Below are 16110 nucleotides of genomic sequence, written 5' to 3' on the forward strand. Positions count from 1 at the left end.
GTCAGTGAACACCCCTCCGTCCCCCAGATTGCTGTGCGAATGAGATGCTGTCATGCTGGAGAAAATTGTCATACGAGTTTGTTAAGAAACAGTTATTTTGTATCGTCATTTTGTGCAATGCTGCTCCGGCAAATAAACCACTTGTCACATTCGGATTGACAGCTGGGGGCGGGGCCACACCTCCCCGCTTCCAACACTTCCTTCTTCAGGACAGCGGGTACGAATTTGTATTTGTTCTTTGTATTACCCTGGACTTTCTATATCTTCGTCCGAGCCCCTTCCCCCACCCACATCCCGTAATCCTTTCGGGATGGTTCCGTTTCTGCACCACTCGTCATTTTTGGTACTCTTTATTTTTGATTATTCCCCTGGTCCTCTTTTTGGGACCAGCGCTTTATGTTGTAGCTTAAGAAATCATCCTGCACGGACCTCTGCCTCTGTCCCGTTGCTGGCTGTAGCGGTGGCAGACGTAGAATTTTAAAAAAAACAAAGTCTGGCGGTCGTGGTCGTAAGTATGGGTGGTCGGAACTTGCGCCGGTCGTAAAACGTTACCTGTATATATAGGGCCAGAGCTACCAGCACAACTTTAGTTCGCTGATGGAGCTTTTCGGAGGAGTAGTGAAACATCCAACACCTTCAAAGAAGTACAAATGACGGCTGAAAAGAACCTTTGCATCGATGGACCACTCCAGTACGACTGAGACCTTAAACAGACTCCTCCCTTAACATATACACACAAAACAAAAGGCATCAGCCCAGATTTTATCCCATAAATCAAATGGGGGAAAAACGTTTTTACGTGCCATCAATTGTCATCTATCGTCAAGTAAGATGCGAATAAGATGAAGAATACAAAAATACAAAGAGACGGTCAGTATCTGTGAAAATCAGCTCGCACAATTTGACTGATACACACAATCAATCAACAGCCACACACTAACATGACCCGCCCAAGAAATGCGATTAGAAGATAATTTAAAGGACAACCGACACCACTTTTGTTTCCGAACTGACATCAGAAAAACGTTTTATGGCATCTAAAATATCCAAAATACGCAGGATATTTTAGTCAAATGCAAAACACCAATAAAAATGATTAAAATGTCCAAAAACTACTTCAAATTGAACCCAGAAGTGGCCAGTTTCAGAAGGTCACCCCCCGATGACGTTTTGATGTTTTGAAAAGTTCCCCCATGGTGTTGTTCATGAGAACTGCACTGCTTGAGTTGATGTAGAGTGACTGAATGACCTGGATGAGATTCTTGTTGAAGTTGTAGTTTCGGAGCACCTGCCACATCCCCTCATGGCACACCCTGTCAAAGGCTTTCTTAAAGTCGATGAAGTTGTGGAACAGGTCATGTTGATGCTGGAGGTGTTTCTCGATAAATAATCTGATGTTAAAAATCTGCTCTGTGGTACTCCTTTTTTTTTGGTCGGAATCCTGCTTGCTCATCTGCGATAATTTCCTCTGCCCTACTCTTTAGTCTGTTCAGGATGATCCTTAGCAGCACTTTGCTTGCGTGGCAGATCAGGCTGATTGTCCTGTAGTTCTGACACTGCCTTGAGTTCCCCTTCTTAGGGATAGGGATAACCAGAGATTGTGTCCATTTTTGGGGCCATTGCTTGGTTCTCCAAATATTCTGACAGATGTGTGTGAGTGCTTTAATTGTCTCGTGTCCTCCATGTTTCCACAGTTCAGCCTGGATGTTGTCGATGCCAGGTGACTTGCCGATCTTCAGGTTTCTTACTGCCTCCTCCACTTGTGCCTGGAGTATCGGCATGTCGTCATCTTCGCTGATGACCTTTGCGGCGTCAGTGGTTATGTTCTGGTTGGGTTTTATTTTGAGGTTGTAGAGTTCCTGGCAGTACTCTGTCCATCTTCTGATTACTGCTGTCTTTTCGGTTAGCAGAGCACCGTCCCCATCTTCTATTATTGTTGCCGTATGTTGCTGCGTCTTTGTCAAAGCCTTCAATGTGGCGTATGCTGCTTTACTGTTGCCCTGTCGTATACTTGTGTCTATTTTTTCACAGTGCTCTGTGATCCACTTCTCCTTTGTTTCCCTCATCCTCTTCCTAATATATTTGTTCACCATAGTGTGCTGTTTCGCAGGCTCTGAATTTGTGTCAGCGAATATCAAATACAGTAAAGTCTCGTTATATCGATAGTACTGCATATTACGATACTATTTCTATGAACGCAAGGAGAAAATTTACATGCCGCAGGATAGGATATATCGATAGTCCGGTTATATCGATATTTTTTCCGACTCCCGAGAATATCGATATAACGAGACTTTACTGTAGTTGTCTTGGTGCAACACACAACGATTCACCATCGCATTATTTGTGTTTTCCTTCTAATTTCGCCATCAACACGGATGAACACGAAATTTTCAGACCAAACAAAGTACCGCAAAATGCTGTGTGTGTCCTTTCTCGGTCAGGGGCGCTCCTTCCGTGACGTGACGTCAGGAATCGTCACCAATTCAAAAACAAGACCTCCAGAATATTCAGCGCGAGTCTTAAAACGTAAAATAGCGCTACATGCGGTGGAATCTTTGTAAAATACGCTCAGTACAAGTCATTTGAAGCGATTTTTCAAATTATGGACACAACTTGTCTAGAGGTGTCGGTTGTCCTTTAAGGGCAAAAGGAGACGGAACAGAATGGTGAACTCGATACTGATATACGAGGTGTGAAATTATTCAAAATGGTTGCTCTTACTCTGCTTTTGTGCTCATCATCAAACACGGGACTCTTTGGTTGCGGAGATGGAGATGTTGGAACTAATTTTGTATCCAGAGAGATCTCTGGGTCAGCTAACACAATGCCTGAAAATGTGAATGCACATTATTGTATAACTTCAATTATAATTATATAATAATTATAATCTTTATTAATTGTTTGTACTTTTACTGACCTTGAGTCTTCAACATCTGATAAGCCTCACAGATTTTGGTTTCCTCGGGTAAATAAATGGTCCAGCCGTAAATCATCTCAATCACTTTTGACTTCAACTTGACAGAAACGTTGTCTCCCAGATACTGAAAGTGTTAAAAGCTCTGGATAATGCTGAATGCAATGTAAAAATTTATCATCGATTTTTGGTGTAACTCACTTTGGGTGAAGTCACTTTAATCAGCCCATTTAGAAAACGGAATTTCCCCACTTCGTTCTGAAACCTCTGGCCGCAATTCTTCATGCAAGCTTCCAGAACCTATGATGCGAACATAAAAAAAAAAAAATATAATAATAATAATAATAATAATAATAATAATAATAATAATAATAATAATAATAATGGGGTTGAAAGCTGTCTTTCAGATGTGGAGGTCACCTGCAGCGGAGAGGTTTTCAGTCATGAAATGGCACTGCACATAAAGATGACATACCATCAAGGCTTGTAGTGCCTCCCATTCCTGTGGTGAATGGATTTTGTGTACCAAGAGTCTTGCGGCTATTTGGGGTCTGGAAATATGCGGCACAACAAAAACATTTATTATAATGTTCACGTCAGAGAGCTGACAAATGGCTTTATCAAGTACAATGAGCAAAAAAGTCACCGCATTGTATGGATGTGCTTGGTCATTGTGGGGACTGTTTGCAATGATTGCATCAACGTGATCTTACCCCTCGAGCTCTTTATTGATTTGGTCACAGAATCCTGTAATACACTCCCAGTCTTCTTGCCTGTTGGAAGGATCGGTGGCCTTATCTGTGTGGGAGGAATAAGGTCAACATGTGAAGTGGTGTAATCACACAGGGAACGACAATATAATGTAATAAATGCAGTGTTGAGAAGTGTGTTGGGCAATAGCAGCGTTAAAAGTAGCGGGGTTGCTAGGTTTGCTGCATTTTAAAGGATGGAAGTCACAGCATTGCTGTTTTCATCCGTAAATGGGTAATTTTTGGGAATGGAACTACTGTACTTCCGTGATCACTGCCGTTTACTGAAGGTGGCATACGTTTCTTCGTGTACCAAATATTATATAGTATTTCGTTTAAAAATAAAATTGTTCAAACAATTATAAGCCTGTTGCTGTTCTTTTGCCACAAATAAAGCTGGCAGGTGACTGGGAAATGAAATGTATTATTATTATTAACATATAGTGAAAACGGCATAATTAATAAATGGAGTTGGTCAGGAAAAGTACTTTCGAAACTCAACCACAACAAAAAGTTACTTCACTTCTGTGCGAATGACAAACGGGTGACGAGTCAACAGCTGTGTCAGAGCGACTTTTTCTGTCAACACGAAACTATTCTAACAAAAGCTTAAAATACATTTCACTTACAGCTACCGAAGCAGCTTTGACACAGACAAATCTATTTTCTCTATCAGGTAATTTATATAACTTCAATTGACTTTTAAAGAGAACTTACTAAGCCAGGACTCGAGAGAGTCAACGCTCCCCGCCATGTTGGCGCTACTATTCAAGCAAAACAACGCCTCGTTGATGATGCGTTCATTGACTGTCGGCAAATAAAAGCGAGTGACACTGTTACAGTACTGTCATGACCCCCAATTCAACCACAACTATCCAAAGTCTGAATATTTTTTATTACCGTATTTTCCAGGGTGTAAGGCGCACCCAAAAGCCTTAATTTTTTTCAAAGGATATCCATATGTGACGGGTGTCAGAACAGTGACTGTCTTCATCTCCACGATGCTGCCGTCTTAATAAGACCAGACGCGTGGATGTGTCTTTTTATTTCTTTTATTTCTGCAACACAGTATGGCAGAAGGGATGGGTGAAGTCGCATGGGTTTCGTCTGGTGATTAACATAAGTCTCGTCCAGATTGTTCTCAATATGCAAAACATTGTAGATAACAATGTGTGATCGTATCGTGGTTATTTACAGAAAAGAGAATACAACACAAGTTTTCTGTTATTTACATAATGTACCTGAACGCATCATATGCGGAGACTCGGCAGAACACGCGGTGCGCTTGTAATGGCGCACAGTTCAACCCGCCACGAACACTCACGGGCAAATGAAACACGACACAAGAAACTAAATATTGTACAATAAAAACGAAATGAAACAATTATTACGTGCCGCAAGAGTGGCTGCCTTTCCAGCAGCTCATGTATTTCTTTTTTCTACTTTCATTCCTTTCATCACTTTGCTGCTGTGAAATGTAAATTTCTCCACCGTGAGACTAATAAAGGCCGAAACGAAATGAAGCAATTATTACCTGCAACACAGTATGGCAGAAGGGATGGGTGAAGTCGCATGGGTTTCGTCTGGTGATTAACTGCGCAACAGAAAAGCACTATGAAGCCAATGTGCTTCAAAGATCCACACGACAAAACGTGAATTAAATAATCAGAATCAGAATCAGAATCATCTTTATTGCCAAGTATGTAGAACACACAAGGAATTTGTTTACGGTAGAACACGCTGCACTAGTAAGGAATTTGTTTCCGGTAGAACACGCTGCACTAGTATGACACAAAAAGTAATCTGGACTCGAAATGAATAAGGGAACTAATTAGATAACACTAGACAGTACAAAAGGGGAAACAAAATAAGATATTGTCATGAAAATGCGCGTTAATCCAGATCATCAGAGAAATGCGACTCACCATAAATCTCGTCCAGATATTCTGGAAACTATGGGCGGGACTCGGTGCCACACTGTGTGCCGTTGCGTCACTTCCGTCATCATTTAATAATCTAATGCACAACTCCGTTACACATATACACAGCTGTGCCTTATATGTGAAATAATATTGAGCCACAACAGGTCTCTCAACTACGGTCAGCAGCAAATGACTCCAACTCCCCCCCTGTACAAGAAGTAGTGAATAACCCCAGCCTCAACTCTAGCACCTTATAATGTGGTGTGCCTTATGCAGGTATTTGAAAAACTTTTATTCATGTATTATATTTGGAAAACTTTTTTTAATTCGTGGGAATATGCGCCTTATAGTCCGGTGCGCCTTATATGTGGAAAAGCAGTGTTTGAAATAATGTCTGCCCGGAGACGTGCCTTATATGTGGAAAACATTTTCAAATACAGTAAAGTCTCGTTATATCGATATCGGATATATCGATAGTCCCGGTTATATCGATACTATTTCTATGCACGCACGGAGAAAATTACATGCAAACAGGGTCGGATATATCGATAGTCCCGGTTATATCGATATTTTTTCGGACTCCCTTGAATATCGATATAACGAGACTTTACTGTATGTCATTCATTGAAGGTGCACATTATAATCGGGTGCACCTTATCCAGTGAGACCTTGGCTTACGAACTTAATTAGTTCACAGACAGAGTGTGGAAGCCGAAAAGTGTGTATCCCAAAAAATAATTTCCCATAGGAAACCATTAAAATGAGAATAATCCGTTCCCAGGTCTCCATAAAATATAATTTGCAACTAAATAAGCCTTAAAACTACACACAGCATACCTTATTCTATGTATAATAAATGTGCTATTGTATTGTAATTAAATAAATACACTGCACTGTATAATAAAGTCACTTTATTTACATGTGTGATGGTCATTGATGGCTTGATGGAATGGCGTTGGAGATCGTAGGTCAGAGGGAATTGCTGTTTGGAAAGAGAGTCACATTCCATAAGGACTGTAATTAAAGAAATAAACTGAACAGTAAAATAAAGTTTATTTACCTTTGTGATAGTCGTTGATGGTTTATGGAAGGAGAGTTACCTTCCATCCGTAACAAACTCTGGTGTGGCTTCTCTTCTTTGCTTCTTTGGAGACTCCTTATCATTTTAGCTGACTAAAACCCTCTTAATTGACACCTTTTGTTTTCTGACTTGTAAGGTCTTACGAAGCTGAGGCATCACATTATCGTTCATCATGTTGATGATTGTCATAGCCACAGTCTTTTCTGGATGGAACTGTTCGATAAAAGCCTGCACATCATTCCACTTTGCCAACATTGCCTTGATGCGCCCACTTGATGCTGCAGCCATCTCCTCCTCCTCGCCCTCAGATGTTGTCGAACCATCCGTAGCTGGCTTTGAAATCCTCAATAAGCGCCGAACTTCCAGGTTGCCGCATGGCAATATCGGAGTGAATTAGCCGTGCTTTCTCGCATATAATTGCTTTACTCACCCTGTCGCTGGATAGCTGCTGTTCATTAATCCAAATTAACAGATGTTTTTCAACTTCTTTGATTGCCCGAGACCGTTGATTTGACAGCACAGAAACACCTTTTGCAACAGACACACCTTTGATGGCTTCTCTGTTGCGGAGGATGGTAGCAATGGTTGACTTATCATAACCGTACTGGGCCGCTAAATCACACAAACGCACACCTCGTTCGTGTTTTTCAGTTATCTCCTTCTTCTCCTCGACTGTAATCTTGTTTTGTGTCTTCTTCGGCTGAACACGAGCCTGTGGTGTTGTCTTTTTCGGTCCCATAACAGCAAAATTATCTGTAAAAAACTCCTTGGAGGGGATCGACGTTTGCATTCAGAGAAAGGAGAGAAAGGGGGCGTGGAAAGGTGGATCGGCCGGCTGTTCTTCTGCCGAAGATTACTCCGCCATCCGTGGTGTAGCCGTGTTGTGTATCACGAAAAGTAGTGCTTATGCCATGGTTTAATTTTCATACATTTAACGTTCGGAAACCGAAAACTTCATAAGGTAAGGTCTTCATAAGCCGAGGCTCCACTGTATATGGAAAAAGTTTTAAAATACACCATTCATTGAAGGTGCACTTTATAATCCGGTGCGCCTTGTAGTGTGGAAAATATGGTAATACTTTCCAAGAGATTATGCATTGACAGAAACATACTTCTCTTCTGGTCCATGAATATATAACAATCTGATGACAAATACTAAGAACAGCAGTAAGTGAGCAACACCACTTCTACATGATGACAACCTAATTCCTGACGCTGCTTGTAACCTTAAAAAGATGTGGGTTGAGGACAGTCTGTAAACAACAAAGTCATAATTATGCAGACTAATGCCTGCAATCATACAAGAACGAGTCCCGCTGGTTCTGTGTATAACAGATGCACGCTGAAATCAACGTCATGTTAATGACTAAAAAAAGCACGACATGCTGTTGCATCAATACTGCATTGTGAGAAACAGAAATCAATGTTGCTTATATCACAAGATGACTTTTAGTTCACAGCAAGCATCAACTCTGTATGCTTTTTGTGCTGAATGGAGTAAGGTTCCCTTACATTTACATTTCCTTTTCACATTTATGACATTCATTTGTCCGTTTTGTTTTCCATCACAAAATCTAGCTCTATCCAAAATAAAAATAATTTGATCGGCGTAAAGGACAACAGTGCCTGAACATGAACAGGAAGATATTGAACCAGAGCGGTCAAAGTACAGAACCTTGCGGTACACCTTGACAAACCGAAACTGGAGTGAATGTGGTGGCCACACAGTGTCTACACCCACATTTAGTAAATGTTTTTGTGATTTTTCTGGTATTTTCAAATGGATGCAATGTTCTTCCACCCCTTGACAGTCTAGTACAATTATTTTTGACAAATTGCATATTTAACTCATTCCATGCTGTAATGATATGAGCAAATCGTATTTGCATGTTCTACTAGTGATGCCTGGATTTAGATCAAAGGAGCATGCGCGCTGCTGCAAGTCAGTCTGATGAGAGCCTACGAGAGCCACACATGTCAATTGCCTTCTCCCTCCAACCAACACAGCTGTCCTAATAAAGAACCTCAACTCAATCCAGAAGTTGTATCATTTACCGAACCCGCTTACACAAAGCAACACATGGTGTCATAATTGGTCTGGAAGACATTGAGCACGGCCAATTACATAAGCTGTCTTTCATCATAGTTTCAAGGGATGTGCAGGGTCTACTAGGATTGTCGGCATGTGAGAGACAACACCTAGTGAAGAGAGTTTTTGTCGTGGATAGACAAAAAGAGACAGTATATGATCAACTGATGGAGCAGTACAAAGACTTGTTTCAAGGGTTAGGCTGCCGACCAGGAGAACACACAATCAGAGTGGACAAGAGCGTGCAACCAGTGATACATTCATGCAGGAAAGTCCCATTTGCTCTTCAAAAGCAGCTAAAATCAGAATTGAACAACATGGAGATCAGGCTTGTGATAATTGAAAGGCATGTGAAAATTGATGAGCCGACTGACTGGGTGAGTTTCATTGAGGATTTTCGGATAGCATGTCCTGGATTCAAAGTTGTTACAACAGTCTCTGTTACAGTCTCTGTTCGTTGACTTGCTATGGTTGGTTCTTTGAGAAGATCTCGGCGGTTTCTTCTTAAAACAGCACCTTCCTGTGTCTGAATGTTGTATGACCTTGGCTGGACCTGACGCAGAACAGTTCCTTTCTGTGACCATGTGTCTGTTTTGTCTTTGTACCGTACTTGGTCACCGTTGTGTAGTTCAGGTAGGTTCCGTGTTCCTCTGTCATGGTAGAACTTTTGTTTTTGTTTCTGTTGTTCTTTGATCTTCCTCACTTTCTCCCCTTCCTTTGTCTTTAGCAGGTTTTCCGGGATGGGTAAGTTGGATCTCAGCACGCGTCCCATGAGTAGCTGGGCCGGGGACATACCACACTCGAGCGGCGTTGTGCGATACACCAGCAAGCTCAGGTAGAAATCCGTTCCACTGTCTGTTGCCTTGTACATCAGCCTTTTCACAGTCTTGACAGAACTTTCCACCAAGCCATTGGATTGTGGAAAATGTGGACTTGAGGTTATGTGTTTAAAGTCCCACTCCTTCGCAAATTTTCTGAACTTCTCATTGGCGAATTGTGGACCGTTATCAGAAAACACTTGGTTTGCAATCCCGTTTCTAGCAAATATGGCCTTCATGCATGTTATCACTGCTTCTGCTGTAGTAGCTTGCAGTCTGCAAACCTCTGGATACAAGGAGTAGTAGTCTGTGACCAAAAGATAATCTTTACCTTGACAGGAAAACAGGTCAGCACCCACCTTCTGGTATGGTCTTTCTGGTGCTTGGTGTTGGTGTAGTGGTTCTGCCGGTTGATTTGCTTGATATTTGAGGCAAATTGTACATCTCGACACTTGATCTGTGATGTCTTGATTCATTCTAGGCCAGAACATCAGTTGTCGTGCTCTTTTCTTGCACTTTTCAATTCCAAGATGTCCTTCATGGATCTTTTTGCGCATTTCACTTCTCAAAGTCTTTGGAATGACAATCTTACTGCCTTTGTATATGATGTCGTCCACTACAGATAACTCCATCCTGTAGTTCCAATATTTTGCTGCGTCTGGCGAACAATTTTGTTTCACTTCGGGCCATCCATTTTTGATGATTTCTTTCAATTGTTTCAGTGTCTCATCTTTGTTTGTTTCCATCCGTATAATCTCCATCTTTGCATCTGCAACTGGCAATGCACTTGTGATCATGTGTACGTAAGCTTCGACTTCTTCATCCAGTTTAGCCTCCGAGTGCTCTTTCGGGTCAACAGCTCTGGATAGCGTGTCAGCTGTATACATCAGTTTTCCAGGGGTGTATGCAACCTTCAGTGAGTAACGTTGTAGCCTGATCATCATTCGCTGTATACGAAGTGGACAGTCATTTAGTGGCTTTTGAAACAATGCTATTAAGGGCTTGTGATCACGCTGATTTCTTGTCCTGACACAAATTGATGACATCTCTCACAGGCATACGTAATGCTGAGCAGTTCTTTTTCAATCTGTGCATAACGTGTTTCCGGATCCGTCATCGAACATGATGCATATGCTACGGGTTGCCAGTCTTAATGTTTTTGTAGAAGTACTGCACCAAGCCCACTCTGTGATGCATCAGATGATATTTTGATTAGTTTTTCTGGATCATAGAATTTTAGTACTGGTTCCTCTGTGAGCAGCTTCCTCAGTTCATTGCATGCCTTTTCATGCTCACGATTCCATTGCCATTCTATCTTCTTCTCAGTTAGTTGTCTCAGTGGGGCCATCTTTTCTGACAGGTTGGGTATGAATTTTCCCATGAAAGTGATCATCCCATTAAACCGTTGCACATCTTTTTTTGCATTGTGGCCTTGGCATGTTTTCGATAGCAGACACTTTTCGTGGGTCTGGTCTGATACCTTCACTGCTTAAGATATCTCCCACAAATGTCAATTCTGTTGCACCTAGCTGACATCTCTCTTTATTCAGCTTCAGGTTTGCTTTTCTTGTTGGTTCTAGCACAGCTTTCAGTCTCTCGTCATGTTGAGCTCTGGTGCCACCCCAAATGATGATGTCATCCATTGAGGTATCAACTCCTTCCAAGTGCTCATATCACCTGAGAGACTGATTGAAACCATTTAACATTTTTTTGTGATCATGGTGAGAAAAAAAATATGTGAATGTTTCATGTAAATGTTTCATTTATTGTTGCAAAATTTAGAAAGACTTTATTCAAGTTTTAGTTTGCTAATCACTGACATAATTAAATTCATTACATTTGTTAAAAGTAAAGAATTCGTATCACCCAAAGGAGAGGAAAAGTTACGACCTGACCATGGCTGAAGGAAGGAGGTGAAGGGTTACAACATAAACCAACGCTATCTTGCCAAAGGCAACTTGAGACATCCCCACGACATCCCGGCAGAAGGATGACGACATCAGAGGAGAGGGATCCAATCAACTGCTGATTTCTTTGTCTGAGCCAAATTTGAATATGCATGTGGTACACCTTTAAATCTGGGCTGCTCAGTCGAAGTCTTTGTCTTTTGTCTCTCTTACTGATTTGGGGCACACGAATATTTTCTGTGTCAGGGAGCTGAGACCCACAATTCTGCCTTAGATCAAATTGTTAGAAATAAATCATCTGTGAGTAACCTGCCGGCTTCTTTGCTGATCTCTCTCACAACAAACATGCCAATTGTTAGGTGACAACGTTGTGCAATAAGGAAAATATTTAATTCAGTTCATAATATTTACGATTTGAAGCATGGCCTGCCACAGGAGGTGCTGCAACATTTCTACACGGCTGTCATCTAATCCATCCTGTGTTCTTCCATCACCGTTTGGTTCGGGGCCGCCACAAAAATGGACAAAATCCAACTTCAACGGACAGTTAGGACGGCGGAAAAAATCATTGCCACCGCCCTACCTACTCTCGAGGACTTGCACATTGCAAGAATCCAAACTAGGGCTCGGAAATTCCTACTGGACCCTCCGCACCCTGCCCACCACCTTTTCCAGCTACTCCCCTCAGGCAAGCGCTACCGATCCATGCGCACCAAATCCAGCAGACATTTAAACAGCTTTTTCCCCAAGCCACTAACTCTTTGAACTCTTTCAACAGTAGCCCAAATGGAACTGTATAGTGCCACTTAGCATTTTTTTAAATCATGATACTAGTGCAGCGTGTTCTGCCAGAAACAAATTCCTTGTGTGCTCGACATACTTGGCAATAAAGATGATTCTGATTCTGATTAGCCTGTAATATTTTAACCTAACACTATCTATCTATTAACTACCTAGCTAGCCAACTATTCCATCTAGCTGGCTATCTAGCTATCTACCTATCCATTAGCTATCTATTAACTAGCTAGCTAGCTAGCTTTCTATCTATTTGAGTTATTCTGGGTTGAGTGAATGCTGGGGCATGTGGCTGCTGCTGCTCACCCACAGAAAAACTTATCCTCTCACTGTAAAGTGACCTTGAGAGTTTTGAAAGGCGCTTAGAAATGAAATGTATTATGATGATGATTATTATTATGTATTGCATTGTATTTTGGACAGCCGCCCTCATTTCAAGCTGATATAACTCCAGACCCATATAATTTAGGAATTAACTATTTTTTCTGATGAAAGAAGGGAGTCTAAGGTTTCTTACGCTGCATTGAATGTTTATGTAGTTCTAAAACTCAATATTCTGTGGGTCCTGAGGGTGATCACGGGAATCATAAATCACAAAACTCTAGATAAGAGCTCTGCATTTTGGAATTAAGTTAAGATCATGACAGAGCGTGATAAATTGTCCTCCATTGTGGGACAAGGAAAACAAAAAGATCTGACAATGACAAAGACAAAACCTGGACTATTCACCACACGTTAAAATGTTTTCATTCAAATTTCAGATCCAAGCAAGGAAATTGGTGGCAAGAAAGAAAGCACTGGGGTGTGCAACTGAGCCACTTCTTTTGGTGTGTGGGTTGAAGGCTCATTTGGAATAAAAGTGATGAAAACTCCAGTAACAACTTTGTGAAGTCAAATATCTTTCTTTTAATTCGGCCCAGGTTCAATTTAAAGTTTGAGACTGCTTGGGGGGCCCACTTGGATTCAACACCATAACCTCTGTTCTCTTCATTGAAATTTTACAAATTCTGAGCCATCTTCGACTTTCCTTTCATGTCAACAGGACACATTGATTTGACTGTTAACTCATTCACTGCCAGACATGTGCAAAAATGTGTCCACTCCAGTGCCAGGGTTTTTGTCATTGTCACTCAAATCGCAGGACCCACAGAATGTTGAGTTTTAGGACAACATTGTCACGATTTGGTTGGCGACCAACGGGTGGCGCTGTCGGCCCCGCCGGCACCTGCACAGGTGTTGGTCGTTCCAATACGTGGCAGACTGTCACGTTCTGGTTGGCGACCAACGGATAGCGCTGACGGCCCCACCCTCAGTTGCACAGGTGTTGGTCGTCCTCATCAGTGGCAGTTAAAAGGACTCCCGGCACGTCCATTCCGTGTCGGGTCATTGAATGTGTTTGCTTCACCCAGGTTTGTTTCATCTTGGCAGATTTTTACTCATGGCTTTCTTTGATACTTTGTACTTTTCTGTTCGGATGACTGTGATGTTTTAGATGTTGTTCCTGCTGACTTTATTTTAATACAATTTGTCAAATACAACCTGCTGCTCCCTCCTGCCTGCTTATTGGGATCCACAACCATCACCACCTCGCAAACCGTGACAGACATAAACATTCAATGCAGCATAAGAAACCGCGATGTCTCTTTCTCTATCATCAGAAATCATGATTTTCACAATCTTCACGTTTTTGAGCTGTTTCTTTTATTGACTGATTTGCTGCCAGACGTGCAAACATGTTTTCACTCCAGTCCATCTCAGGGTTTTTGTCATTGTCACTTGAATTGCAGAACCCGCATAATATTGAGTTTTAAGAGTACATAAACATTCAATGCAGCATAAGAAACCTCTATTTCTCTTTCTCTATCATCAGAAATCATCATTTTCACAATCTTCACGTGTTTTTGAGCTGTTTCTTTTATTGACTGATTTGCTGCCAGACGTGCAAACACGTGTCCACTCCAGTGCCAGGATTTTTGTCATTGTCACTTGAATTGCAGGATATAGGCAGGCATAATATTGAGTTTTAAGAGTACATAAACATTCAATAAAAATGTTAGAAACCTTAGACTCTCTTCTTTCATCAGAAAAAAAGTTAATTCCTCAGTTATATGGGTCTGGAGTTATATGAGCTTGAAATGAGGGAAGCTGTCCAAAATACAATGCAATAAGGGAAGCTGTCCAAAATACAAAAAACCTCCACCAATGGTATGGCAAAGATCCAACCTCACACAAGGCCGCTACTCCTGGAGGCACAACCAGGTCCTGAAGAGCTTGGCAGTTGTCCTTGAGAGCAAGAGGAATACCATCAACTCCTTGCCAATGAGAACCACCACGTCCAGCACAGCACCATTGATTTTAATCCGAGAGGGACAGAAAAAGCCCAACGATCCTCCTGCCAAACGAGAAGTTGGACAGCTATCCAGGGCAGCCAGCAATTGGTTTTCCCAGCGGAGATTGCAGCCACCACCCTCAGACCAGACTTGTTGCTCTGGTCCCCTTCACTCACAGAACTCACAGTCCCGTGGGAAAACTCTGTTGAAGAGGCCTGTGAGCGCAAGAAGCTGCGCTACACAGAACTCGCAGTGGATGCGCAACAGCGGGGATGGAAAGCCAATGTATATCCAATTGAAGTTGGATGCAGAGGGTTTGTGGCTTCCTCCACCATCAGGCTGCTAAAAGACTTGGGTATCCACGGACAGGCTCTGCGGCACACAGTTAGATCAGTCTCTGAAGCCGCAGAAAGAAGCAGCCAGTGGATCTAGATGAAGAGGAAGGACCCTTGTTGGGGTCATAGAACAGCAACCTAAGACACCCCCACCAGCTTCTCAACATCTGATTGGGCATGGGACACAAGCGCGGGCGCGATCAACCTATCGCTGGCCACCATCGATGAGGGTGTCTAGTGATTAAAAGGCCGAAACACCCAAAGATTCTTTGGCACACTGACGATGTGTCCCAAATTCACAACCTCCCATCCCTGAGGCACAGCTCCCACACCACTCTCAACATCAAGGCTAATCTCATGTGAGGACCATCCATTGGCACAAATGGACAGAATAACATCACGTCCACTGTTTCATGATTCTGATTCTTCTTCATTCAATACATACATATTGGTTTATGTAGCGCTTTAACAACAGCTGAAGCTGAAGCAAAGAGCTAACATGGAAAAAACGGAAATGCTGCCCTCTTGTGGAAGGGAAAAAACATTGCCAGAAGTCTGACCATCACTTTAGTATCACCGAGTCATGAAAAAACAAAACCCGAACAAATTCAGGAATGGCGCTCAACGTTAAATTTTCAATTCCCGAATAAATTCGTGGATGACAATGAATGAGTTCATGAACTTTTTTTCCTGGTGGAAACAGGATTCCCGCTCGAATAGATAATGTCATTTTTTTTCAACTGGGAAAAAAAACGGTATTCCATAGATTCTTACTTTACTGATCAAAACCGTGACATGGTCTCTCATCAGACGGATGGCGGCGACGCAACAGCACCTCGCAGTGGTTGAAACACACACACAGGGTCCTTGGACACTGTAGAATCATTGTCACTAATTCATGCTCAATTCTATTCACATGTAATGCAATCTGGAAAGAGCAGTTTTTTTTACACTTTAGTGACAGGTAGAGAATAATGATGGCGAATGGGAGCATGAGAGAGAGAAACAGAGAGAGAGAGAGGGAGAGACAGACGACTCCTGCATCCGTGAACAGTCGTCTCACCCTTATAATGCTCACAGCTATTCTACCTGAGATTTCTTGTGGATAAAGAGCTTTTTTTAATGTTATTTTGACATTCTGTTTTGACTTGAGATAACTTACCCATA

At 41.9% G+C, this 16110-nt stretch overlaps 1 protein-coding gene across 4 annotated transcripts in view; it reads right to left on the reverse strand.

Moving 5' to 3' along the window:
- gga3a (golgi associated, gamma adaptin ear containing, ARF binding protein 3a) overlaps positions 1–4441 on the reverse strand; it is a 32699-nt gene extending 28258 nt beyond the window's left edge. For 2 of the 4 annotated variants that reach the window (XM_089005576.1, XM_089005575.1), the window contains exons 1-6: positions 4384–4437; positions 3631–3715; positions 3393–3468; positions 3119–3217; positions 2921–3044; positions 2725–2831 (exon numbers count right to left, since the gene is read on the reverse strand). In XM_089005576.1, coding sequence (XP_088861702.1) covers positions 2725–2831; positions 2921–3044; positions 3119–3217; positions 3393–3468; positions 3631–3715; positions 4384–4420 — 528 coding nt within the window. In that variant the 5' untranslated portion in view covers positions 4421–4437. Of the gene's footprint in view, positions 1–2724; positions 2832–2920; positions 3045–3118; positions 3218–3337; positions 3469–3630; positions 3716–4383 lie in introns of those variants that run through there. The other 2 variants (XM_089005578.1, XM_089005577.1) reach the window with 2 other exon arrangements.
- Positions 4442–16110: the final 11669 nt, after the last annotated feature.

The sequence above is a fragment of the Hippocampus bargibanti genome, linkage group LG10 (genome assembly GCF_051943395.1).
Source record: "Hippocampus bargibanti isolate YZ-2025 linkage group LG10, ASM5194339v1, whole genome shotgun sequence".
NCBI lineage: Eukaryota > Metazoa > Chordata > Actinopteri > Syngnathiformes > Syngnathidae > Hippocampus > Hippocampus bargibanti.